The sequence below is a fragment of the Mus musculus genome, chromosome 14 (assembly GCF_000001635.26).
Source record: "Mus musculus strain C57BL/6J chromosome 14, GRCm38.p6 C57BL/6J".
NCBI lineage: Eukaryota > Metazoa > Chordata > Mammalia > Rodentia > Muridae > Mus > Mus musculus.
In genome coordinates, this window is record NC_000080.6 from 100,148,122 (window position 1) to 100,174,169 (window position 26,048).

General features: G+C 39.6%; 1 protein-coding gene across 11 annotated transcripts in view; it reads right to left on the reverse strand.

The window, feature by feature from the left end:
* Klf12 (Kruppel-like factor 12) overlaps nucleotides 1-26,048 on the reverse strand; it is a 419,711-nt gene that overhangs the window by 281,941 nt on the left and 111,722 nt on the right. For 5 of the 11 annotated variants that reach the window (XM_030247664.1, XM_006518623.4, XM_030247662.1 and 2 more), the window contains exon 2: nucleotides 1,611-1,674. The exons of 4 other annotated variants lie outside the window; for them this stretch is intronic. Coding sequence is in view for 5 of the 7 variants with exons in the window: in XM_006518623.4 (XP_006518686.1) it covers nucleotides 1,611-1,643 (33 nt within the window). In the remaining 2 variants the exon portion in view is untranslated. Of the gene's footprint in view, nucleotides 1-1,610; nucleotides 1,676-7,953; nucleotides 8,471-26,048 lie in introns of those variants that run through there. 2 more of the 11 variants (XM_011244969.3, NM_010636.3) reach the window with 2 other exon arrangements.

Here is a 26,048-nt window from a genome sequence, read left to right on the forward strand (position 1 = left end):
ATTTACTAGCTTTATCCCGCTAGTCTCAAGGAATAATTTTTCACATTAGCATGGAAAAAGTATTATTAATGATGTGCTAGACTCAACTCATCACCAGCTCATAAAAGGCAACTGTTAAATTTTAAGGAATCTTATAACCCAGATGGTAAACTACTAAAGCCAACCACATTGGGAGTATTTACACAATGATAATTGATGGGAAAAAAGAAAAAAGAAAGAAGGAAAGAAAAAAAATTGAGGCCACACCACTTTCCTTTCACAGAAAGCCAGTAGACAAGAATATCGGGAGACACATTGGCACTCGTATTCACCAGCAATCAAATGGGCCCACAGCAGTAATAATGAGGATATGAAGGAGAATGTGGTCAAGTCTCCCTACGAATTTCCTTGCTACCATCACTGACTCCTTAACTCCTCTCTGAAACCTTTGCAGACACAATAGTAGAAAGGAAGAGAAAACTTCACAGCGAGGAAGGAAGAATGCCAAGCTAAAGAGAAATGTCTGACATGGAACATCATTTCTGCAAACCTGGGAGAAAGGGCTGCCAAAGAAGTCAACCTGTGACATCAATTTCTTTGGGAAGAGTAAACGGGCTGGAAGGAGAAGAGCAATGAATTGTGGGTATTATGCAGCCACATTAGGAGCTCTGAGCCAGAAAGCTCTGTGCTAGCTCTGCAGATTCTTTAAAACTGTAGAAGATGACGATTATTTAATACACTTTAATTTTCTTCTTACTACGCTGAGTTTTTATAACTAGTAGGAAGTACTTGAAGAGCTCATATAACTACCACAAACAAAATGTTAAGCACTAGACTACCCTTGAAATTCACAGATTTTTGACCTTCTTTCAATTAGGTTGCATCTGTATTTGGGAAATCAAAGACATCTTTGTCTTTGTCCAGTCATGGATCAGGTTTATAGCATGCTTATAGGAGCTTCTGCATATTAAATAAAATTTGGCTCTTTTTTTTCTTTTCTTTCTTGTTTGGTTTTTGTTTGTTTGTTTGGTTGGTTGGTTTTTTTTTTTTTTTTTTTTGCTTAGTGATCTGTCATTCTAAAATTTCTATCGTTTTTGATGTTCATCTAAAATTCGATTCTTAAAATGCAAGTTTCATAGCTGCAGATTTAGTTCAGTTGCTTTGCAGCTGGCCTGACATGCAGAAAGCTTTGAGTTCAAGCCCTAGCACTAAATGAACTCAAGGCAGTGGCAGATTCCTGTAACCTCAGCACCAGAGAGACACAGGATGCCAAGCTGAAGGTCCTGCTCGGTACACAGTAAGCGTGAGGCCAGCCTTCGACACATGAGGCATAGCACCAAATAAGTGAACAAACAAACAAATAAGTAAATAAATAGGTAAATAAATAAAAATTACGTCTGAAAAATAATGATAGTACACTTGTATAAAGAGCAAAAGCCATACCCTGTTTTTAAATATCTGCAAATATCTGTAGGTTTAAAGGGACAGAAAGAACAATGATGCTTGCATACGGTGACTGCTACACTGAATGACTGCTGTCTCATTCAGGCAGAGAAATGCTCTTAGGGATGCACAGTGTCCCACTCAAGAGAATAGTGACACTTCTGGTGCAGACACGGTGAGTAACCAACCTTTATGGTTTTCCTCTTCATATGGATATTCATTCATCCATTTGTTTCTAGAGTCACATTGATCCTGCAAAGGAAGCATAGTAAAAAGCTATTGTGAGAGAAAGTTCTATAGGACAACATTCCTTATCGGGAAAAGTGGGGGAAGCCACCTGACGATGGAGGCAATGGAGGAAGCTGCGTTAGCTGTGACAGTCTGACAATAACCTCGGCAAGAGATGGTCAAATCCTAGATGGAGATGAAGGAAGGAAATATAAAACGACGCAGCATGGGGAGGGGTGTGGGCTGAGGAGAAAAGGGCCAAGGCTGAGTTAGGTGTGAATTCACTATATGTGAAGAACTCACAGATACTTAAGCTAGTGCCTCAAATTCATTATTCACAGTAACATAAGACAGTTTAAAGAAATGTTATCTTTTTTTGAGAAACTGATCACTTGCCCTTTCTACGTGACACACATGTAGAGAATAATTAATATGGCTGAATTGGGAATCAACCGATTAGACAATAATCAAATTCACTTTTAAAAATAAATTGAAGCACGTCACAAACCAGTCAGAATGACTAAGATCAAAGACTAAGGTGACAGCAGATGCTGGCAAGGATGTGGAGAAAGAGGAACACTCCTCCATTGTTGGTGGGATTGCAAGCTTGTACAACCACTCTGGAAATCAGTTTGGCGGTTCCTCAGAAAACTGGACATAGTACTACCAGAAGATCCAGCAATACCACCCCTGGGCATATACCCAGAAGATGTTCCAACCGGTAAGAAGACACATGCTCCACTATGTTCATAGCAGCCTTATTTATAATAGCCAGAAGCTGGAAAGAACCCAGATGTCCCTCAACAGAGGAACGGATACAGAAAATGTGGTACATTTACACAATGGAGTACTACTCAGCTATTAAAAACAATGAATTTATGAAATTCTTAGATTAATGGATGGATCTGGAGGATATCATCCTGTGTGAGGTAACCCAACCACAAAAGAACAAACATGATATGCACTCACTGAGAATGGATATTAGCCCAGAAGCTCAGAATACGCAAGATACAGTTTGCAAACCACATGAAACTCAAGAAGAAGGAAGACCAAAGTGTGGATACTTCGATCCTTCTTAGAATGGGGAACAAAATACCCATGGAAGGAGTTACAGAGACAAATTTTGGAGCAGAGACTGAAGTAATGACCATCCAGATACTGCCCCACCTGGGGATCCATCCCATAAACAACCAACAAACCCAGACACTATTGCAGATGCCAATAAGAGCTGGCTGACAGGAGGCTGATATAGCTGTCTTCTGTGAGGCTCTGCCAGTGACTGACAAATACAGAAGATGCTCAGAGTCATCTATTGGACAAAGCACAGGGTCCCCAATGAAGAAGCTAGAGAAAGTACCCAAGGAGCTGAAGGGGGTGACAGTCCCCTAGGAGGAATAACAATATGAACTAACCAGTACCTCCAGAGTTCCCTGGGACTAAATCACCAATCAAAGAAAGCACATGGTGGGACTCCTGACTCTAGCTACATATATATGCAGTAGAAGATGGCCTAGTTGGTCATCAATGGGAGGAGAGGCCCTTGATCCTGTGAAGGTTCTATGCCCCAGGGTAGGGGAATGCCAGGGCCAGGAAGCAGGAGTGGGTGGGTTGGGGAGCAGGGGAAGGGGGGAAGGGATAGGGGATTTTCAGAGGGGAAACTAGGAAGGGGATAACATTTGAAATGTAAATAAATAAAATATGTAATAAAAATAAAACAAAAAAATTTAAAAATCATGAACGAAAATTTTACATTTATATGGTTGGCTTAATGTCATAAATCCCCAGGCCACCTAGATTTCTGGAAATACAGTAACCATCCTTGGCCTGGAGAACTCTGAGCACAGCAGGCCATCTTGCTTCTCTTAGTCTCATTCATTCATCACGATCATATAACCTACATTAGAATTTCCATTGCATGAGACAGATTTTCTTTGGCATTCAGTGGAGCCAGCTTATTAGCCACAGCCTTTTCCGGGTTGGGAATCACACCCAGGAGGGAACACGCCTTGGAATTGACAGTACCCAGTCTCTGCCAATGCTGCTGAGCTGTGGCAATGACCTGGCTTTCCACGTGTGTTCGTGTACATCCACAGAGTGCATACCCTCTGGGGGCTGAAGCCCTTGGTGAAGAGCTATACAGCCTATGTGTTCTATGGTCTTGGAATATGTTGTCACCTGGCTTGCATTTCCCTACTCCATCTTTTACTGTATCTCAAGACACACCCCTAACATGACCTGCAACTTTCTGTACTACTAGAAAGGCAACTAAAAAAAGTAACGTAATATTTTAATATTAATGAAAAACTAGAAATATTCTCATGTGATTCAGAATAAATTGCCACTTTGCCTTATAAAACCTTGCTATTTTATCCCTTAAAATGCAGAGAAAGTCATAAATTATGTGATGTCACCAGGCACATCTTGCCCATTGTAGTCTCCAAAGTGCATTTACTGCAATCAGCTCTAACTTCTTAGGAGAATAGGCAAAATTTTTCAACACTGATTACAGTCTTGTAAATTTCAAGACATGACTATATGTTTTTCATATTTTAATATATGTTCATACCTATACACTGCCAGGTCCACACATGGACTCAATCAACTATTGATCAAAACTATTCAGGAAAAAAACCTGTATCTATACTGAGTGTGTATATATGCTTTCTCCTGTTATTTTCCCTAACAATTTAGTATATAACATATCCACAGAATAGTGATATTGTATTAGGTATTACAAGTGACCTATTAGCTGTTACACATGACCAAATGGGTGACTTAGAGTACAGAGGAAGACGATCACACGGGTTATCTCTAAATACAGTTTTATGACAGGAACTTGGGCATCCTTTAACTCTGGTATATAGAGAGATCTAGAAGTAAACTCTCTGGACACCACAAGGCACCTAAACCATGAAGGTTTTTGAGTGATTTTAAACACATTAATGTTTCATATAAAACAGATAATACTTAATTGGAGTAGTATGTCCATCATTATTTACTCCCTAATTTTGGTTAAATTTTTTGTTAATCACCAGTAACACTAAAACATCCTACATGAAAGTCTACTATGAACCAAGACCCCTGGTAGCCGGAGTAATACTTTTGTGTAAGAGGTAAAGATGCACCCCCCACCCCCACCCCCACCCCCACCCCCACCCCCACCCCCACCAAGGACAAACATGGGACTTTAGTAAGGAAGGGAAACTATCTAGGGGACCTCAAACACCATGCTATCCTCACCCTGCACCAGTGATTCCACCCCTGCCAATTTGTGTTTCTGTAGAGAGAAGGTAGTGTTGCCATAGCACCCCCACTGATTCCAGGGTAACCAGTGGAGGACCTAGAGGAGTTTAGATCAACGAATGGTTGTAAAATGGATGACTGAAAGAAGCTAAGAGGAAAAACTAAAAGAAATATCACATAAATGAACTTTCTGTTTATTATGTGGATATGCTACTTAAGCAATTTAGGTCTTAATTACATAATCTGTACAATCAATCTGTAGACTTAAACATTAAACTGTATTAAGTATGCATAACGTAATACCATACATTTTCACAGACTTTGGAGACTCAAGAGAAAATCCTGATGCTTTAGTTGAGCACACAACCTACTTTTAGATCCACTTGCCCATGATGAAACTGATTGAACTTGTATTTTGTGTCCAACAAAACAATTTAGATGATCCCAGGGTCCCTTGGAATCTAACACTTCGTCTCAAGTTGCACAATGCAATTCTTTATGGTTTAATCTTACCACCTACCCTCACAGACACTGCACTTTATATGTGAACCTTCAGATGTTATAAAGCTGGAAAGAGCCTCTTTTTGAAGATGACCTGAATTTTGCTTTTTGCCAATTCAAACTCCTAAGAGACCATTGGAGATCCAGCTGGGCCTCGGAGTGTCCACAACGCACATTAACTAGCACAAGTGAATGTAAGAAAATGAAGACTCATGTAGGGCTCTGAAGACAGCTCTCTAATCTAACAGCCATCATGCACTGGCAGCATGCCCTTCAAAATCTCATCCAGGATCAGGGAGGTCCAATTTGCTTTTCCACAGAGGCAGGAAGGCTGAGAATAGTTTTTTTCTCTGTCTCCAATGCCTGCCCTAACTGAAGCAATGTTTATGTGGTAATCTATAAAACTGTAAGTGCCAAACACACAAGAACTGGCACGCCTTAATCAATGGCTGAAATATTTAACAGAGAAAAATGAAAAAGATTCTGTTCCATGGAGCCCACATGAGAGAAGAGGTGAGTTTCAGATTTTATTCATGCTAAGAGAACTTTATGTGGTTTCCCAACTCCCCTTAAAAACCAAAGCATGATATGAAATAGAAAAAAAAAGGTACATTTCCAGCAACTGTTAATCTCTCAACTTCTGAATTAAACTTACTTATCTCTGCCAAATAAATATCTGAAACTATCTAGTAAGATTTTTCAAAACAGAGACCTTTTGAATACCAGTAGCCACATCGAAACTGAAAACATACAAACAAACAAATGAAAAACACAACAACAACCAATTTGTGATGGAGAGCATTTATCCCTAGTTGGATATCACTACCATCTATGTCTTCTTTTCAGAAGTTGTACTATAGCCAACAGTTAAAGTGCAAATCTTGTGCTAGACAATGGTCTACTGCTAATTTATAATATACTATTCATTGGTCTCAAGGTTTGCATCAAGGACATACACTTTTGATTTGTGTTTCTCTGGCAGTAAGTGGCAGAATTCATTCACACTAAGCACTGTTAGCTGACTGATATGAGATGTATCCGTGCACATGGAAGTCTGTGGCATTCTGCTCTGTAGACCTGTGAGAATATAGCATATAGAAACCTCTGAGAACTTTCTCATGGTCTTAGTACTGAGTAAATTGTTCAGTAGAACACTGAACACTGAACACAACATACATATACATATGCATACACACACACACACACACACACACACACACACACACACACACACACACACACACACTGGTTACTAGGAATCACATATAGCCTCCACAGGATCCTCTCTTTGATTTTGCAGTAGCTAACTAGGAACAGTGATAATACCAATCTGAAAAGTAAGGACAGTGGCAGAAATAGTCATTTAGAATTCATCTACTTAAACCAGCAATCTTTCCCGTGGTTTTCTACGTTATTGGATAAACTAAGTGTTGGATGGGTGCAAGGGTCAAACTGTTCAGTATCCACGCGTCTGGTGTGTGGCTAACACACTTCCCTCTGGCTTTATTTTAAAAGTGAAGGTAAATTTAAAAGAAGAAAGAAAACAAATAAAAAAGAAAAACAAAAAGGAAAAGACAAAACAAAGACAAAAAACAAAACAAAACCTTACGCTGGAGAGATGGCTTGGTGATTAAGAGCACTTGCTACTCTTTGGGGAGGACCCAAGTTCGGTCCCCAACACTTAAGTTGTGTAGATCAAAGCAGCTGTACCATGAGTTCCAGAAGGATATGGTGCCCCTGGCCTCCTTGGGACACCTGCACACACGTATGCACACTCCTCACACCTGCACACATGTATTCACACTCCCCACACCTGCACACATGTATGCACACTCCCCACATCTCTGTGTGTCCTTTAAAGTGGTGATAATCTTTAGAGAACATTTTAAAGCCTCATCACATAGTGTTGTAGACCTCATTTGTCTGGTTTCTAAGACTGTTCTATATTGTCATCAGACAAAGGACAGCAAAGGATGTGTTAAGTTTCTAATACAAACATGAGGAAGTAGAAAGGTCGTGGAAAGAATTTTAGATTTATTCTCAACCAAAATGGCACTGCCTGGAGCCAGAAATATAAAATGTGTGTGTGTGTGTGTGTGTTTAAAGTCTTACTTGTTCTTTTCTTTTTTAGATTTATTTATTTATTATATGTAAGTACACTGTAGCTGTGTTCAGAAACACCAGAAGAGGGCATCAGATCTCATTACCAATGGCTGTGAGCTTTGAACATGTGGTTGCTGGGATTTGAACTCAGAACCTCCGGAAAAGCAGTCAGTGCTCTTAATCGCTGAGCCATCTTGCCAGCCCCAAAATGTGTGAAAAGGGCAGAAGAAGCAGGGGAAAGTACAGCTGTGTTGCCAGCACTTGAAAAGTCCTTCTCCCCCCTTCCCCCTGCCCCCTCCCCCTGCCCCCTCCCCCTCCCCTTTCCCCTCTGAATTTCCACACATGATCATCCAGCTTCTATTAGCATTCAAAGACTTTACACCATGGACTACAGAAATAACCTTGGCTATAACAAAAAGGGATATTTTCCACAAATAAAGCTTCGGTTTGGATTACCTTCCAGGGTCCAGACAGGATGTTTCTCTACACTTCCAGGTCCTTTCCTCTCCATCACAGCTCAACCCTCTATTAGGTTCTCCACCTTTAAACATTACAGTTTAGCACATTTAAGCACTTCAGGACTGACTGTCCACTTGTTGTTAGGTCTCCTGGAAGTCCTTTTATGTCTGTTCAAACTGAGACAGAGAAACACATTTTGGATGTGTTTATAGACATCTGACGACTCAGGGCATTTTTACTCTCTGCTCAAAGGTAATTTAGTTGTTCTGTTTCAGGCAAATTGAATTCTGGTGCTGTTACAGCAAGCCCGTTTGGAATTCGGCTTTCGAGACAGAGGTTTATAAATGATGGTTTCACTTCTTGTGTTTCTGCATTTTCTGGTACTGATGAAAAGAAATCAAGTAATAAAGATTTATATACATATTCCGTTCAGTCACCATAATTTTAACAGCTGAAGAGGGAACCTGACAGGCAGGTTGTGTGCATGTAAATCTGAGATACTGGATAATAGGTCCCAGTTTGTACTTTAAGTATTAAAGTTTCTTCCATGTAAGCTGAGTTTTTATTATTTAAATTTATTTCTGTTTCATCTGTCACAGTGAATATCCTGGAAACTAAAAATATTAGAAGCTTAATCTAAATATTTCTGGAGAGAAATGCAAATCTAAGTGGTATATTTTAGAGCTATTTTGACTTAAAGGAATGCTTGATAAAAAGGAGGATCCTTGTTGCTAAGAGACAAGTGACACCTACTGTTTCTCCTCTGAACTCCTGAGCATCAGAGCACAGTGCCACACACTACCAAAAAAGACAAGTACATTTCCAAGGGAAAAGTGCTGTTCTCTATAGAGAAGCAAATTAGTGTTCTAGCATTGTTAAGCCCCAGTCACAGGTGACCAGCCAATCCCCCCCACTCCCCCTGTGAAGAGTGATGTCTTCAAAATAGGAACAAACAGGATTTGAACTGCCTGTTGCGTATATGTGCTAACACTCAAAAAGAAATAAAGTCAGGGGGACATATTTTCTAATTACCCGGCTCTTTTATAATATTCTGTCCTTTACACACACACACACACACACACACACACACGTGCACATACATACCAAAGTTCCACCCCTTCTCTTGCTCATTGCCCAATCCAATTGCAATATAGAACTTGTAAGAACTCTATTAGATATGAGAAAAGCATTGTGGCATCATGGGAAGGGTCCAAGTATGACAACAGAGCAGAGCGCATCATTATAAAATATTTCTGAGGAATGTGATGAGTTGGTTACCATTTATATGTCCCCCTTTTCTTATTTTTAAACTGATATCATAGGCTTACTTCCGAACACCCTACTCCCTGCAACACACAGTGCATTTCGGTTTAGTTTATCATAAACTGAAAAACAGCATGTCTGAAAATTGTAGAGAAGACAGAATTGTTCATATTTAATATTCTATAAATACAAGTTGTAACTTTATTGCCAATATTTACTTTCAAGTACAAAAAGACCGTCTCCACTTAAACTTTCCAGAGAACTGGTGGCTGGGCCATCTTACAGAAAGTTCACAAAGTGACTTTCAACCATGACTATTGTTGTTTCTTAAAAACCAACCCTGGGGATGCTGAGGAAGAAGGCTGCCACCTACACACTTATGTGGTGTTCATAATTCAATCACTAGGGCCATTCAGACATTCAATAGCTAATAGTATTAGGAGAAATGGGATTCAAAGGTCATTAATAACCCATATTCAATAACAACCCCCTTGGAATTGTAACTGCATATCTATTGATCAAGAAGTCTCTGTTTGTGAACTCCCTTTTGCTATTTCCAGTTTTATTTCCCAAAAATTATGCTTCCACATAAGAAGACCTTGCCATTTTAAAAAAATGGTGAAACTAAAACAGAAAGACAAGCACATTTTAAGAAGTGGGGTGCCTCTGAGAAGGCAGCTGGAGCAGTTGTGAGGAGCAAGACTGACTTGTGAAGGACCACTTTCAAAAGGCAGAGCTGATGCCAGAGCACGGGGACACAGAGTCTGCAGGTGCCATTATTCCTAAGTTCCCGTCTACAGCACTACATCGTTCCGTGAGCCCAAAGAACAAACAGACCCCTAAAAAGAAAGTAACCATAGCCAATGAATTAAGCACTTCCTTTGACATATACTGTGCTCAATATAACGGTCTGAAAAGTAATTGAGGCCATGCTTATGTTCAAGGATAATTGCCATTTTATCAGTGAACTGCACAGTCCAAACTCTGATTGGTGTTGCAACGGCCTGACAGGATGATTATATTTGGTCCTTGTGTGTCTAATTCATGTGCTGTAGGTTGTGACAAAATGAAAGCATGTGGCACTTGTCCTGGCATATAAGAACATGAGTGCTACCACATGTGTTAATATATTTTGCCTCACCCCTGCCGCAAAACTGAACAATACGAATCATTGGCCACACACAGGCCTGAACTAAAGGGTTAAGGATACTAGCACCCCTCTCTTAATCCCCCACCTCCATAGATAAAATGCAGAATGTAGTAAAACCCTTGGAGTCTGCAGGAGACTGGTGGAGGTAAAGAAAGAATAGGGCTCCCAGCCATGACTGCTATCTCTACAGTACTTTCCAACACATATACCATTAAAATATGGTTGTAAGATTTTGCTATCACTGAAAAGCAAAATTATGAAAGCTAATTAAAAGAGTCATAAGCACATAATTCACGCCTATTATAAAACGCTGAGTTCTGAAGAAATACAGCATAAGGTTTACATACTAATCCATTTCAGTAGGTGGTGTCAGAACACAGCTACAAATAGCAGGTGAAGACCCAAACTTTTATATGGCAAGCATCTATGGCATACAAAGTAAGTAAGTCTCCTTACTCAGTATGCAGCATGTGAACTTGGCCTTCCCACTAACTGGGGCCTCATAAGCTCTATCTGCAACACTAAATGCATAGAAAACAGTTTGCTTACAGAATAAAAACTTTCCGGTCCATCACAATGGCTGATTGAAATACGTGGCTCTTATCCACTTTTCAATTCATTCACGTGAAATTAAACAAATATTTATCAACTTGTGGGGAAACATCCCATCAAATTGAAAGGCCTGAGTAGAAAAACAAAAGGCACATGCTTAATTACAGTTGAGAGGTAAATGAAGTTGGTCTTCTTAAATTATTTAACAAGAATCAGAAATTATCAGATGCAGTATTTCTTTTAAATGTGGGTATATTTAACCTCTGGACCCATGAGGGTTTGCACAAAGCTGATTTTTAAGGACCAATTTTGTAAATGGATGTAAAGGCAGAATAACATGTTCCAGTACAATTTGGACACAGCAATACAGAAATGGAAGGATTTTGTGTTTGCTGTGATTTTCTCTTGGGATTCTCATGCCTTAGGGGCTGAACATATCACTCCAGTGTGTGCAAATAGACACCATCAAGTCTGTCCTACGAAGCCGATAATCTTGTCCTCGATAGAAAGCTATCACAATAGAAACACAGCCAATTAATACTTCTAAGTGATGAGCAAGTTAATACACTGTCAGATGCACTGCTTCAGTCTTTTCTTCTCTCGTGGCGACACATACATAAAATCAAAATATATTTGTTCGGAAGGTGAAACGATTTAGTAAAGTTTATTCTTGTTTACAAGGACCCAAAAAGGACCTCCCTACAAGCTGAAAAGTACTAAAATTAGAGCGTACACTCAAATATGTCCTCGCAGCTCACACAGAGCGGAGATAAATGGCACTCTAACAGCCATCTCAACTGGATGGGAAATGCACTGCTATTCATTCATCCATGAATCAGCTATAGGGTAGGAATAGGCCTAGTTTCATTTCTTTGTGATGAAATACCCTAACAAAGAACAACTTAGGGTTGGCAGGGTTTAACAAACTTACAGAGTGCCCAGTTACAGCCCGTCAGGGTAGAGAGTCGAGGCAGAAGCTCAAAGCCAGTCATATAAACTCCACAGAAAAATAAATGCACGTTTGGTGCTTGCTTGCTTGCTTGCTCCTTTAAGTTCAGAAATCTCTGCCTAGGGAATGGTGCCACTCATAGTAGATTGGGTATCCCATACCAATAAACACTCTATCCTCCATCCAAGGGTCAATTTGATCAAGACAGTCTCCATTTATTATGCTAATTCCAGGAAATTCTAGGCTTTGCCAAGCTAATAGTTAAAACTAGCCACCACAAGAATATAGGACATTAAGAATGGCATGTTCCACTACCTAGTTTGAAGAAGCCTATTATCAATGAAGGTGAGCCAAATACAGAAAAGTGAAAGTTATTATATTTACCATTTTGAATGACTGCCATATGTTAAAATGGATTAGATTGATTCACATGTGTCCTTTAATTTAATGCTGCATAAAACATACCTATTCTGTTGAATTAAAATGTATATCTGTATTGTACAGGGGAAATAACTGATCCTTTTCAATATTCAGCTATATCAAAATGCCATACTTAATGATGTCATGGGAACTCCAGAGAAAGAACAGAATATGAGAAGGAAAAGAAATTAGAAGGGCTTCAGAGAGAAAGACCATCAAAGGCAAAGGGTGTACAGATGGCACTTAAGGACAAGGGAACAGGCTAGGTAGTAGTAGATTTGGTCTGATTTTAAGAACACACACACACACACAAACACACAATCAACAAATTCACAAAGAATATATAGACACACATACAAATGATTAATCTATGAACTAATGTTTATAGTGTTCATCCTAACCCATCAAAAAAGAAACTCTAATACAGGAAGAATTTGTTTCAAACAAATAAAAAATAAATCTGGTCTGACCCCTGCTGTATCGAGTATCTTATTTTCTTATATTGAATTTATGTAGAATATGCTAAATATATCAAAATCCCGAGAAACAATGACTTAATTTTTTATTGTTAGGTTACATATGACTCTTAATATTTTCTACCATCTCTGATCATCAGATAAAAATCTTCCATTTTACAGTTCAAATACAAATCAATTAAAATATGTCCTCAGACAGTGCACAAGCTTATGTAACGGCCAAGCACTGTTGACAAACTCTGATCTGAGATAAAAATCCAAAGATGTATAAGTTATTGAAGTTTATCTTAAAACTTTTCTAGGCTACAATAAAGTGATTTTGAAAATTAAGTGTCAGGCAATGTCAAAAGCATCTTTAAAAGCAATCTCAAATATTGCACAAAAAGACTCCCGCAGACCTAGAGAGGGTGTGTTTCCATTTCCCCATCATCTGGGGCAATGTGTATGGAGCTTATAGATACCGTGGAAGCTGGGATAAGGCAGACACAGAAAGACTAGCCTCCCAGGCTCTCACTCATTTGGGCAAACTGGAAAGCTTGATCCCAGGTAGAGATTGAAGCAGTGATGAGTGTGTTAGGAAATGGGACAATAATGTGGAAATCTTCATTGGCTTTAAGATACAAAAACATTACTTCTAGGTTTTTTGTTTTGTTTTGTTTTTTAAACCCAGCTACATAAATAGAGCCTGTAACTCTTAAGTTTCAAATAACTACAGGAATGCAAAGGGATGTGCTGGGATGTGGGTTTGGTTTGCCTGTGTCTGCCTATACTGCAGTGTCAGAAGCATGGTCCTTAGTGTAGTGATGTTGGCAAGCAAGGGCATCTTTAAAAGATGGACTGAGGCCTCCTGCACAAGGAATGAGCCAAGGGCAGCTGGTGTTGGAAGAGATCCGTTTCCTAGAGGGAAAGTGTCTACTTTTGCTCTGATGTTCCCAGTTGTGCCCTGTGATCTCATCATTCCATCCCTGGTGATGTAGCCAAGGGCACTCCACCACAGGTAAGTAGATAACAAAACCCCATTCTTTAACCTCCTAACTGAGCTGCATGGGATTCTCTTTCTTACAAATTAGCTAGCCCCAGATAGATGTTCTTTTATAGCAACAGAAAACTAAGACAAATTCCCACAGCATAGATATGATAAATTCTTAAGGACATATAAATTGCTGTGCAGATGTCATCAAATTATCAATATGTAACAAACATTGTGTTGATTTGAAAAGGAAAATATGCAATGCCCAAACACAAGCCCAAAAGTCTATTTAAACATAAATAAAACTGAAGCCCTAAAGCCCAAGATTAGACTTACAGATAGGTATCATGTAGGTTATTTTCTACCTTAATCTTTAAGAAATTATCACAACTGAAACAACCGGCTGAGAAATTTCCCCTTTTAAGTACAGGATCAAAGAAAAAAACACACTGGGTCTTCCAAGGATTCTTTAAATACAGCTAAACACAATATCTGGAAACACTAGACAGGAAGGCTCTTAGTTGCAGAACTCAATTCCAATTGTTCAAAGAAGAAATGTCCCCAAATCTGGGCACCAGAAGCAAGAGCAAAAGGAGTCTCCAGCATCACCATTTGGTGGGCATCCACCAGGTGCCAGAACATTCTACAAATTCAGCGTCAAATTAAGTCCCATTATTATTTGCAACGTGCAAGGAGGTAGAATTAATATTCTCAGTTTATAGATGTGGAAGCACAGAGAAGGATCTGTAATAAACGACAGGACCTAACAATTGTCAAGTCCCGAACTGTCTCGAGACAATTCTGATACATACATTTAGAATAACATCTTTATAGGACACACAACAATAAGCCATCTTTATTTATGAAAAATATCCAATCTCAATATTTTATGTGCTTTCGTTTCAATAAGGCTGAAGAAAATATTCCTGAGCGAAACAATTTTAGTAAAAACAATTTCCAGTAAAAACAAAATCACATTGAAAATATGAGATCCTTTGAATTTCATTCAATAGTAGGTAAAGCTAACACCTTGAAAGCTACTTATGTAATAAGGAGTTAACGCTTTCTTTAAGTCAGGGGATATATATTTACAGATTTCTCTGAGATTTCACAATTTTTTGTGTAAAATCCGACGCAAAAAACAAGTTTTATGAATTTAATGAAAATTTCCTTCTGCCTGGCCTCAGAGGCATTTGGAAATATCCAGACAAACACCCAAATGGCATTTAACTTTTCATATCACACAAAAACAAAAACAACCCACAAGCAAACAAACAAAGCAAAGCAAAACCAGCAACAACAAAAGGCTGTCTTTATACAAAGTGCTAAAACGATGTTTCAAAGAAGTATTTCTGCCGTGTGTATGAGTCGACTGGCATGGACAGCTAATTTTAAGGACATCCTTTCAAAAGGTAACTCATAATAATTACTGCAATATGCTTCGCTCAGCTTAGAGTATAATAGACAACTATATGATGCTCAGTCCTTTATGGATTAAAGAATCATGTGACTCTAAATTTTAACTGTCTCAGTAAAATAATTAGTGAATGCACATGTCATAAGAAAAGCCAAGTAGGGGAGTGGATGGGTAGGGGAATGGGGGGAGGGTATGGGGGACTTTTGGGATAGCATTGGAAATGTAAATGAAGAAAATACCATATTAAAAAAAAAAGAAAAGCTATACCCGCAATACCTCTCCTGGGCATATATCCAGAAGATGTCCCAACCGGTAAGAAGAACACATGCTCCACTATGTTCATAGCAGCCTTGTTTATAATAGCCAGAAGCTGGAAAGAATCCAGATGCCCCTCAACAGAGGAATGGATACAGAAAATGTGGTACATTTACACAATGGAATACTACTCAGCTATTTAAAAAAATGAATTTATGAAATTCCTAGGCAAATGGATGGACCTGGAGGGTATCATCCTGAGTGAAGTAACCCAATCACAAAGGAACTCGCACAATATGTACTCACTGATAAGTGGATATTAGCCCAGAAACTTAGGATACCCAAGATATAAGATACAACTTGCCAAACGCATGAAATTCAAGAAGAACGAAGACCAAAGTGTGGACACTTTACCCTTTCTTAGAAATGGGAACAAAACACCCATAGAAGGAGTTACAGAGACAAAATTTGGAGCTGTGACGAAAGGATGGACCATCTAGTGATTGCCATATGCAGGGATCCATCCCATAATCAGCTCCCAAACACTGACACCATTGCATACACTTGCAAGATTTTGCTGAAAGGACCCAGATATAGCTGTCTCTTGTGAGACTATGCCGGGGCCTAGCAAACACAGAAGTGGATGATCACAGTCAGCTATTGGATGGGTCACAGGGCCCCCAATGGAGGAGCTAGAGAAATTACCCAAGGAGCTAAAGGGAACTGCAACCCTATAGGTGGAACAACAATATGAACTAACCAGTACCTGGGAGCTCTTGTCTTTAGCTGCATATGTATCAAAAGATGGCCTAGTCGGCCATCACTGCAAAGAGAGGCCCATTGGACTTGCAAACTTTATATGCCCCAGTACAGGGGAATGCCAGGGCCAAAAAAGGGGAGTGGGTGGGTAGGGGATTGGGGGTGGGTGGGTATGGGGGACCTTTGGGATAGCATTGAAAATGTAAAAGAGGAAAATACCTAATTAAAAAAAAAGAATCATGTGATTCTAAATTTTAACTGTCTCAGTAAAATAATTAATGAGTGCACATGTCATAAGAAAAGCCAAGTAGGGGAGTGGATGGGTAGGGGAATGGGGGGAGGGTATGGGGGACTTTTGGGATAGCATTGGAAATGTAAATGAAGAAAATACCATATTAAAAAAAAAAAGAAAAGCTAAGTAGAAAGAGTTCATGCTTCTCAAGAGTCAACATACAAAATGAAAATTTTAAAATTAATAGAGAAATACAAAGGAGCTATAAAATCCTTATTGGGATACATTCAATAACTCCTGCACATAGTACATACAGCCCCTTGCCTATCACTGGAATTCAAAATACCTCGAGGAGTACTTGAAGTGCTGCTGTGGCAGCTGTGCTTTGGGAAAGTACTGTGACATCAGGAAGTGGTAAGGACCAGGTATATGAGCTGTCATATAACTATGTCTTCATAGAAGCTGGACATGAAGGAGGAAAACCACTGCATTTCAAGAACACCAAATAGATAACAATCGGCCAGATAACAATTGGGAGTGGGACTGTTGTCACAGTTAGGGTTACTATTGCTATCATGAAACCCCATGACAAAAAAAAAAAAAAAAAAAAAAAAAAAAAAAAAAAAACTTGGAAAGGAAAGGGTTTATTCAGCTTATGCTTTCCCATCACAGTTCATCATCAAAGGAAGTCAGGTCAGAAACTGAAGCAGGGAAAGCCACCTGGAAGCAGCAGCTGATGCAGAGCCACAGAGGGGCGCTGCTTACTGGCTTGTTCCCTATGGCTTATCTTTCCTTTGAGCCTATCTTTGTATAGAACCCATGACCACCATTCCAGGGTGGCATCGCCCACAATTGGCAAGGCTTCTCCCACCAATCACTGATTAAGAAGATGTAAAATGCCACTTGAGATGTCATGTTTGGTATCCCTGGGAGGCCTGCACTTTTCTGAAGGGAAATGGAGGAGGAGTGGATCTCGGGGAGAGGGGAAGTGGCAGGGGAGGTTAGGTTGAGAGAAGAAGGAGAGGAAACTGCAGTCTTCATGTCATATATGAGAGAAGAATAAATAAAGAAGGAAGGACAGACAGATGGACATGTCACCCCAGTTCCTTAAGTCTACTGCTATCCACTTCACCACAGGACTCTCCTATGGCTGGGGAGTCAGTGTCACTGCATATGTCATCACCAGGAACTTCACCCCATGTTAGTGACTGCTCAGACGCTTACCTCCACTGGCCAGCTATCTCCATTATCTTCTGAAGGCTTTCCCGCTCTACTAAGTGATGTCTTTAAAGTCACTCCATTACTCTGTGTTTCATCCCTCTGGAAGCTCAACCAGCGGAGTCTAAGATGACAACCCCTGGAGAGCTCCCTAAGGGACTTACCTAAAATACACACAATGCTTCTCATATTCAGAGAGCAAAGATCAGTCTAACATACCGTCATGGCCTTATCAGTCTTGGAGCTGTGATAGACTTTGTGCCAAGACTGGTCCCTAGAGTTTCTTACCTAGTGCTGGGGACAGTGGCACTTGGAAAACAGATGATGACTTTTTCATGGAGGAAACTCCTTTTCCAAGATCCCCATTTCAATTTGTGACACCACCAACATCCAATGGATATGACATCCTGACAACTCAACTTGAATGGTTTTTCAGCGCCATGTAATGAAAATCTCTGCACATTACTTCCAAAGCCTCTTGTGGTTTCCTTCTGCTGTGGCCCCTCCCCCAGCTCCTTTCCACACAGGCTCCTTTAGCCATCTGGACAATTGTCAGCCTTTCTACTTGAGTTGATTTTCACCAATGCACATGAGAAACAACGCTGAGATTTAAAATAGTTCCCAGTGTTCCATTCTGTCAAGGACTTTGTCATTACCATTCATATCCAGCTCACTTTAACTGTTTTAAGCATTCACACAAATTTTGAAATTTTCTCTTCTTCCACTGGGAGAAGTTTCATCTCTGCCTCATGTCAAAGTATCTGACATTATCTCCTCCTCACCAAGCCAAAAGAACACCACTAAAAGGGGGGAGGGGGGAGAAAGTCAAGCTACGCATGGTGGCTCATGTCCTGTAATTCCAGTTCTTAGGAGGAAGCTAGAGCAAGCAGATAAAAAAACTGAAGGTCAACCTGTTATATCTTTTAGTCCAAGACAAGTCTGGGTTCTATTTAGGAGAGAACCTCTCAAAAACCAGCCACGCAAACAATCAAGAAACAAACAAAACCATCCACCTTTGAAGAACAGAACGGAGTGGGCTTTTAAACTTATCACCAGAGGTGCAGTGAATAGCAGAGCCTTGTACAGCCAGCACACTGGCCAGCATGCCGCACTCAGTCCCATCATGTTTGATGATGATATAATGAAAGCTTTCCCCAAGGAAATTAAAGGAAACAAAGACAAAAATAATTATTGTCATTATACCAATTCGGCTCATGTGGAAGGTCTACCCAGCGTTGTAAAGCATAAGTCATAAAAGAGATTAGAGAAAAATGAATTTACCACTCTTAGAAAATAAGCATTATTATGTAGTCAAAAGCATGCAGGCTCTAAAGTAATATTAGAGTTAACATATACATTTAACAAAGTCATTAAATGCAAAATAAAATTAAATAAAAAACTCAATGTTCCAGACAATAAAAACAATTTTACAAATTTAAAAGCCTAAAAAAGTAGAACTAAAGAATTAAATTAAAAAAAAATCAAACTTAATGAAAAAAATGTTTAAAACAACTATACCAAGAAACCAAAACACTTGTGGAGAGAAATTAAATAAATGTTACAACATGTTTAAGACTGTGAAAACTCTGGACTAAAATGCAAATTCTCTTCAGGTTGATTCGCAGATCCGCATAAACCCAACTAAAAATCCCAGAAGGGTGGAGGAGGGACAGAAGCGAGATGTGTTGGAAAAACGTTTTTAATCTTAAAATAGAAAGAGGGGAAACTGAGAATAGCCATGTTTTCTTCCAGAAAAAGAAGAAAGTCGGAGGGCCACTAGAGAAGAAAATTCACAAGCACACTGGAGCAGAAAAGAGAACATGTTAGGAGTCAGGAGAGGTAGCTCAGTGGGTAAGGTCCTTAGTGGATACGCGTGAAGACAGGACTGTGGCCAACATCCCCACCATGGAATGGGAGGCAGATCGGGAAGCCTGTGGACCAGCCAGCCTGGTGTACAAAGCTGCCAGGAGACCATCTCGGAGAAGGTGAGAAGTGAAGACTGATATGCCTTCCACTCTCATGCCTTGGCGTCTCTGAGTGGAAATTCACAAGTGAACACACATCAAAATACACACAGGTGTAGATACACACAAGCACATATACAATACAGTAGACAACTGCACACATTTTAGCTCTGTGTATATAGAATCAAAGCCAGATAAAGCTAATAGGAGTCAAGATTAGTGAGGGTACTGACAGGAAAAGGATATAAACAGGACTCTCGGGATTGAAGTGTGCTGGTCTTTTTATGTTAATCTGCTGAATGGCTAGTATGTGCATGCATCTAATCGTGAAACTTTACCAAACAGAATACATTATAGCCATTTTGCAAATATATATATGAAATATATACACATATATCTGAAAAAAATATATATATATACACACATATATATACATACATATGTATAGTATATATGTGTATAGTATGCATATATATATATATTATATATTTATATATCTATTATATATAATATATAATTAAAATATATTATAATGGACAACTTGTACATGAATAATTAAGGAGGAATGTATAAATATATTTAAATATAATTTTCATATTATATACTTATATTTATATATTTATATTTAATATATGTTAATAAAATCACATATAATATATTCACAAATATTTAAATAAATATATAATTTACATAATGAATATTTGAATAATTATATTTTGCATATTAAATATAACATATATATAATTTCAGACAAACTAAAAAGTTTTCCTGAAAGATAATTTAGACAAAATAATAATTTTAATTAAATTTCCCAAATTATAGAATGTTGTCTAGAACCAGGAGTCACTCCAAAGCTATATACTCTGCCCCAGACCAATAAAGCTTACCATTACCACAGCGACCTAGGACAAGTATTTACCAATAAGGTGCTTAAAAGTCACAGTTAATCACAAAATCATTCCAGCTCTTTCCAAAAACCCTTTTCACTCTATGGCAGCCATTAAAGCAGACAAGCCTGGGGTTTTTCTTTCAACAATACTATATTGCTATATACATATTTGACTAGTAAAGCTGATGTTAATTAGCTGGGTAAGAAATACGGCTATTCCTCCATAGTCATTCATGTATAAGTGATCAAGTTAAACTTTCTGGGTCTCAACTTCCTATGAAATAAAGGGGTATGAGGCCTTCTCTCCTTCTTCCATTACAAAGTATGGACTCTGGTGCCACATTCTTTCTAAATGCACAAGTCGATAAGGAACATGCAATGAGTTGAAATAAATTAACATTGGTCAGCAGAGTATTTAAATTCCAATTCTACATGGATGAATTCATGAAATTTGACACATCATTTTCAGTAGCTCCCAACCAGCTCTGGAGAGAAATATCATGCGTTAAGTATTGAGCCAACAGACAACCATCATGCCTCCTTACCTTTCCCATATTGGCACTGTGAGCACATAAAAATGGGGGCCATGGAGGGAAATGCCATCCTTATGTCCCAGAAAAGCCTGAGAATACAGCAGTGGCTGAACTACCCTGTAAAGCGGTGCAGGAGACACCACTGGTCTTGGGGAATTCGGATGGCAGGGATTCCTTTCCTACCCAGTTCAATAAAGTGCACCAGTATTGCAGAGTTTATTTCGAACTGTAAATAATTGCATTCCCGACCGTTTTTTACCACAGCCACTTGAAGCAGCTCAAGACATGTATGTCACGTTGTCCTGGGTGATTTAAAGCAGTTTATTGTTTACAATAGTGTCTCAGCAGTAAAAACGCAATCCATAAATCAGGCCCTTGCCAGGCAGCGTGGTGAGTGCTTTATGCGAATTATCTTAAGTAATCCTCCTGGTAACCTTGTGAAGAAGGGATATTAACCTCCACTTCAAGGGTGAAGGAATAGAATTTGACAGCTCTCAAACCTCAGAGCACACATTCCAAGTTGCTTGTTTTCTGCCTGATCCCAAAGTGCATCCTCTCTTCCTGCGACCCACCCTGCTTCTCACTGGCAGCTGAAGGCTCTGAGCCTCATCAGTGTGGTGTGTCTGATGGTTAGGGCACTGGCCGGGCCAGGTGAGAAAAGAGAATGCAACTAAAGAAACAAATGAAAGACTGCACTTTTATGTTCAGAAGTTGTATGCTTCTGAATAACTGGACCATTGATGACTGATGAGCGAGTGAGAGTGAGTGAGTGAGTGATTGGCAGTCCTGGGTACTAAACCCAGAGCCTTGTGCACTACTGCAAGCACTCTCCTTGTCAGCCACACCCAGATCCCAACTAGATGTCACTGAGGTATACAGGACTGTTAGCATGAATAACAAATGAATACACTATAATATATAACATTCTGATAACATGAATAACACATGAATACAGTTACAGGTGTGGCAGATCTCAGTGGTTGCGACAGGGCCCTCAAATGATGGAGGTCCTTGCCTGAACCAAGGATTAGACCTTGATCCCTGCTGAGGAGCCCGTTCTGAGCACCAGGAACCAGCAAGGTCTAATTTTGTTTCTGTCTGTGCAGCATGTCTCTGCATACTGAGCAAAGGGTATATGTGTAAGTGTGTAAGGGAGAGGTAGTGTTTATTGTTTGCAATGGGGCTCTCCGCAGAACACTACTGTAGAACTCCCAAGGAAATGCCAACACCTCCATATGTAAACTCCCCAAGTGCACGGATTCACACAGTACGGAAGGGCGATGCCTTGGTTTTTCAGAGCAGAGCTCATCAGAGGTTATTACATTTGCTTACACTTTGTTGGTCTCTGGATACTGAGTCAGCTCTGGCCTTCTTTCGGGCTGAATTAAACATCCCTTCTGTCTACTGCCAAGTTCCGTGTCCCTACTCACAGTCCATGTCAATTTTAATTGTTCCCCATCCACAAAGTGGATAAATTAATACGTGCTTCACAGTGAGGCCGCCATGTCTGAAGAATGGAAGCACTGATACTTGCCAGAAGCGTTTGGTAAAGCTCCTCTCACTTATTTGGTCTTTAAAACATGGTACTAAGAATACTACTAGGCCACAGGCACTGCCAACATATAAGATCAGAAAAGAAAACCAACCAAGCCTGTCCCCTGCTTAAACCGTGCTCACTGTAGAAAGGAAAATGATCATGCTATTTCTAGAAAATGTGGACTAACTCGTCCCACTCCCACAGAGAAAGAGAAGTCACAGAAGATTGGCTCACATGTTTTCACATCCAAGTGGTAGAAATCAATTAAACACACAAGGGAAAAGGTCCCTCTGGAAAGCCACCCACCAGGGCACCTGGCTCATGAAGAGTTTGAGTTTATGTTAACTAATTTAAAGTATCCCAGAATTAGCCTTGATTTTGCGTGACTTCTGCACTCTGTTTCATGGCCTCCTGGAGATAATCATTTGGTTTCCTTAACAAGCGAATCAAGCCTTGATTACTTTCACTATAAACTTCAATCTTTCCTTCACTGAATCAGACACTTCAATTCCTTCCTTCCCTTTCCACTTAAATCCAGTCTCCATTTTTTTTTTTAAATTGCCATATTTCAGAGAGCACATCAGCAGATTTTGTTCAAATGCTAAAAATGTCTGAATCACAGGCCTGGAAAATTTGATGAGAGCCGTAAAGACGGGCTGATTTACTACCAGTGGCTACTTCAGTAGCCAAGGTGTCCACAGAGCACTGGTAATGTGGCCAGATCCATGACATTGCTCTGCAAGAATTCCAATTTCAAGAATCTTGTACAAAATATAATTGTAGGTGTTTTATTTCTGCTAATAGCATGTAGAAACTGTAATCTGTCTGGCTAGAATAAATGTACTACGGCATTGAGATGAGATTCCATTTTGTTTTGTGTTTTTAATGAGGCAATTAGAGACTTATTTAACCTGTTCGACTTACATTTTTATTGGACAATTTTGATCAAGGACCCACATTTAAACTCACTGTACCACATATTAGGAATCTCCCCAGCCTCCTCTTGGAGTTTGTGTAGAAGCCCTTACTGATATGTCTACTCTGTCCACTGACATCTCAAAAGGCATGTTTTCTTGTTTAATCTAGCATTTAATGTATCTGGATATAAACATATCATAACATGTACTGTTAGTTTAATGCAGTCTTCTGCCCCCTTGGAGAGCTATAATTGTACAGAATGTATTGGATGCTTGCTGGTACCTGATTTTTATCTCACTAGATTATCAATCATTAGTTCTTTGAAAACTCTTACAAAGTGGTCTCAGAAGTGGTACATGTGTCTTCCAAATCAGGCTCATTCATGCACAGCCATGCCTGGACAGAAGTGTCAAGGACTTTCCATAATCCTCATAGCCTATTAAAACCAAACGAGTCCCAGAGGGCCCAAAATAGAACCCAGCATCCAGTCCCGGGTTCACTGTTAAATCCTGGGGCATAGCTGTGCTACAATTGATAAAATAAAACGAAGCCAATTCTGCATCGCACAGCCACTTCAGTGCTAATGGGAAATGCACTGGGCAGTATACATCATTAACCTGAATACAGCCAGGAATATTACATTACAGATCTGTTCAGAAACCCCAGCCAGACAATCCTCCTAATTCCAAAATGTCAAACATTTCATTCCCTCTATCAACTTCTCCATATTACTCAATATTTCTCCTTTGACTGTCCTTGGGTGTTCTTCTAAGGATACAAAGTGATTGACACAGTACGTAATGTTCATAATACATAAAAGGAGGAAGAGACTATATGTGTGCTTAAGGAATTTCGCACCCCACACCACATCGCAATATTCATTAGTCATCCTATGTTCTCCATAGAGAACATGTAACCACTGCCGTCAAACATACAAGCTCTTACAAAGTAGCCTCCCTAACTCAAATAGACACTGTAGAAGCAGGTAGTTGTTACCCGACCACTCTTAGCAAACCAGATAAATAGAGCTGTTCCCAGAAGTAAGCAACTTACTCATGTGTCCAAATCTATGAAGTCTCAACAAGAAGTGACACAATAAAGCACATTCAAACTTACTTTCCATGACTGCCAGAAAGGCCTTTCAAATGTCACTGGTCCCCAGGCCCAAGAGATGGCTCAGTGAGCAAGACCACTGGCTGCTCTTCCAGAGGAAACAAATTCAATCCCCAAAACAAAATGATAGCTCACAACTGCCTATAACTGATTTTTAGGAGATTGGATGCCTTTTTATGACCTCAGCAGGCAACAGGCACACACATGCTTTGCACACACACACACACACACACACACACACACAGACAAAATAATGCTACAGATAAAAAATAAAATAAATCTGAAAAAAAGAATGTTATTTTCTTAAATCTGGATTGTTCTCCATGGCTCCTCTTTAAAATGATTCTCTGAACTCTCACATCTGGGACTCCCTTGGGTCCTAAGCCAGGCTTGAATTTACTTGATGACTAGCCCAATACTCTCCCCTTTTTCATATCGTTTCCAATTGCCGAAGGAAGCCAGCAGTCTGCACACCTGTAATGAACCCATAGTATCCTAATTTGAATGCTGTAGTTGATTGACTTAGGAAGCTATGAATCTAAGTGTGACAGGAGGTAGAAAGTGTCATCAAATGAGGAGAGGGACTCAAGTGAGGACGGAGCAGGCAAGGATGAGGAAGAGGCTAGGCCACTGCACCTGACGACCTCTGCTTCAGAGTTACATCAAAACAAGATGAAGACTCTATTCCCATTTATGAAATCGCCGATTTTTATTATAAACAGTCATGCATGCAGAACACGCCATAGGTTACACATCAGCAGCTTCATTACATGGACTGTATGCTCCTGACCTTCGCATTCAAAACATCCTTGAGGACAAAGAAGCCTTACACTCTAAACTCCAGATTTACCTGCCTTGTGCATTATTGCCGCTGTGCACGAGCAACATAAATTCGTACAACAAAACCTGGCATTTCTTCCTGAAGCGCCAGTTGTCTCTCTCGATTCTTTTGAGGACTCACATTGAAATCAATAATTTATCATCAAGGAAACCCCGAAATCACCTGATTTAAAACAGGACAGGGGATGCAGATTGTTTCCAACCACATGACTGAAATGATTTTCTTTTTCTAAGAAAAAGTCTTAAGATGTAGGTTGCAGAGGAGACAAGAACTCCTTAAATTAGTTTTCGTTCTAAAAACTAAATAAATAATTGTCAAGGCTTCTTCCCCATGTAGAGTTCTTGTCAGCTCTGGAACGTTTGGGTGACTACTCAAGTGTTACTTATACTTTCCGAATGTTCTAGAAGGGCATGGGACATGATATCCTAGCAGCTCAGCATGCCCTCCCACTGGAAGGAAGACACAGCACAAACACAGCCAGAGATTTCCCCAGTTCCTCCTCATGAAGAGTTTTCTCTGAGTGTCCTGTGTTTGTTTACTGGCAATGAATAAAACATTAAAATTGCCATTTAGAATATAAAGTACCTTAGTTGTTGCAAAGGGTAAAGTTATTCCTTCCTTTAATGTAAGCTACCA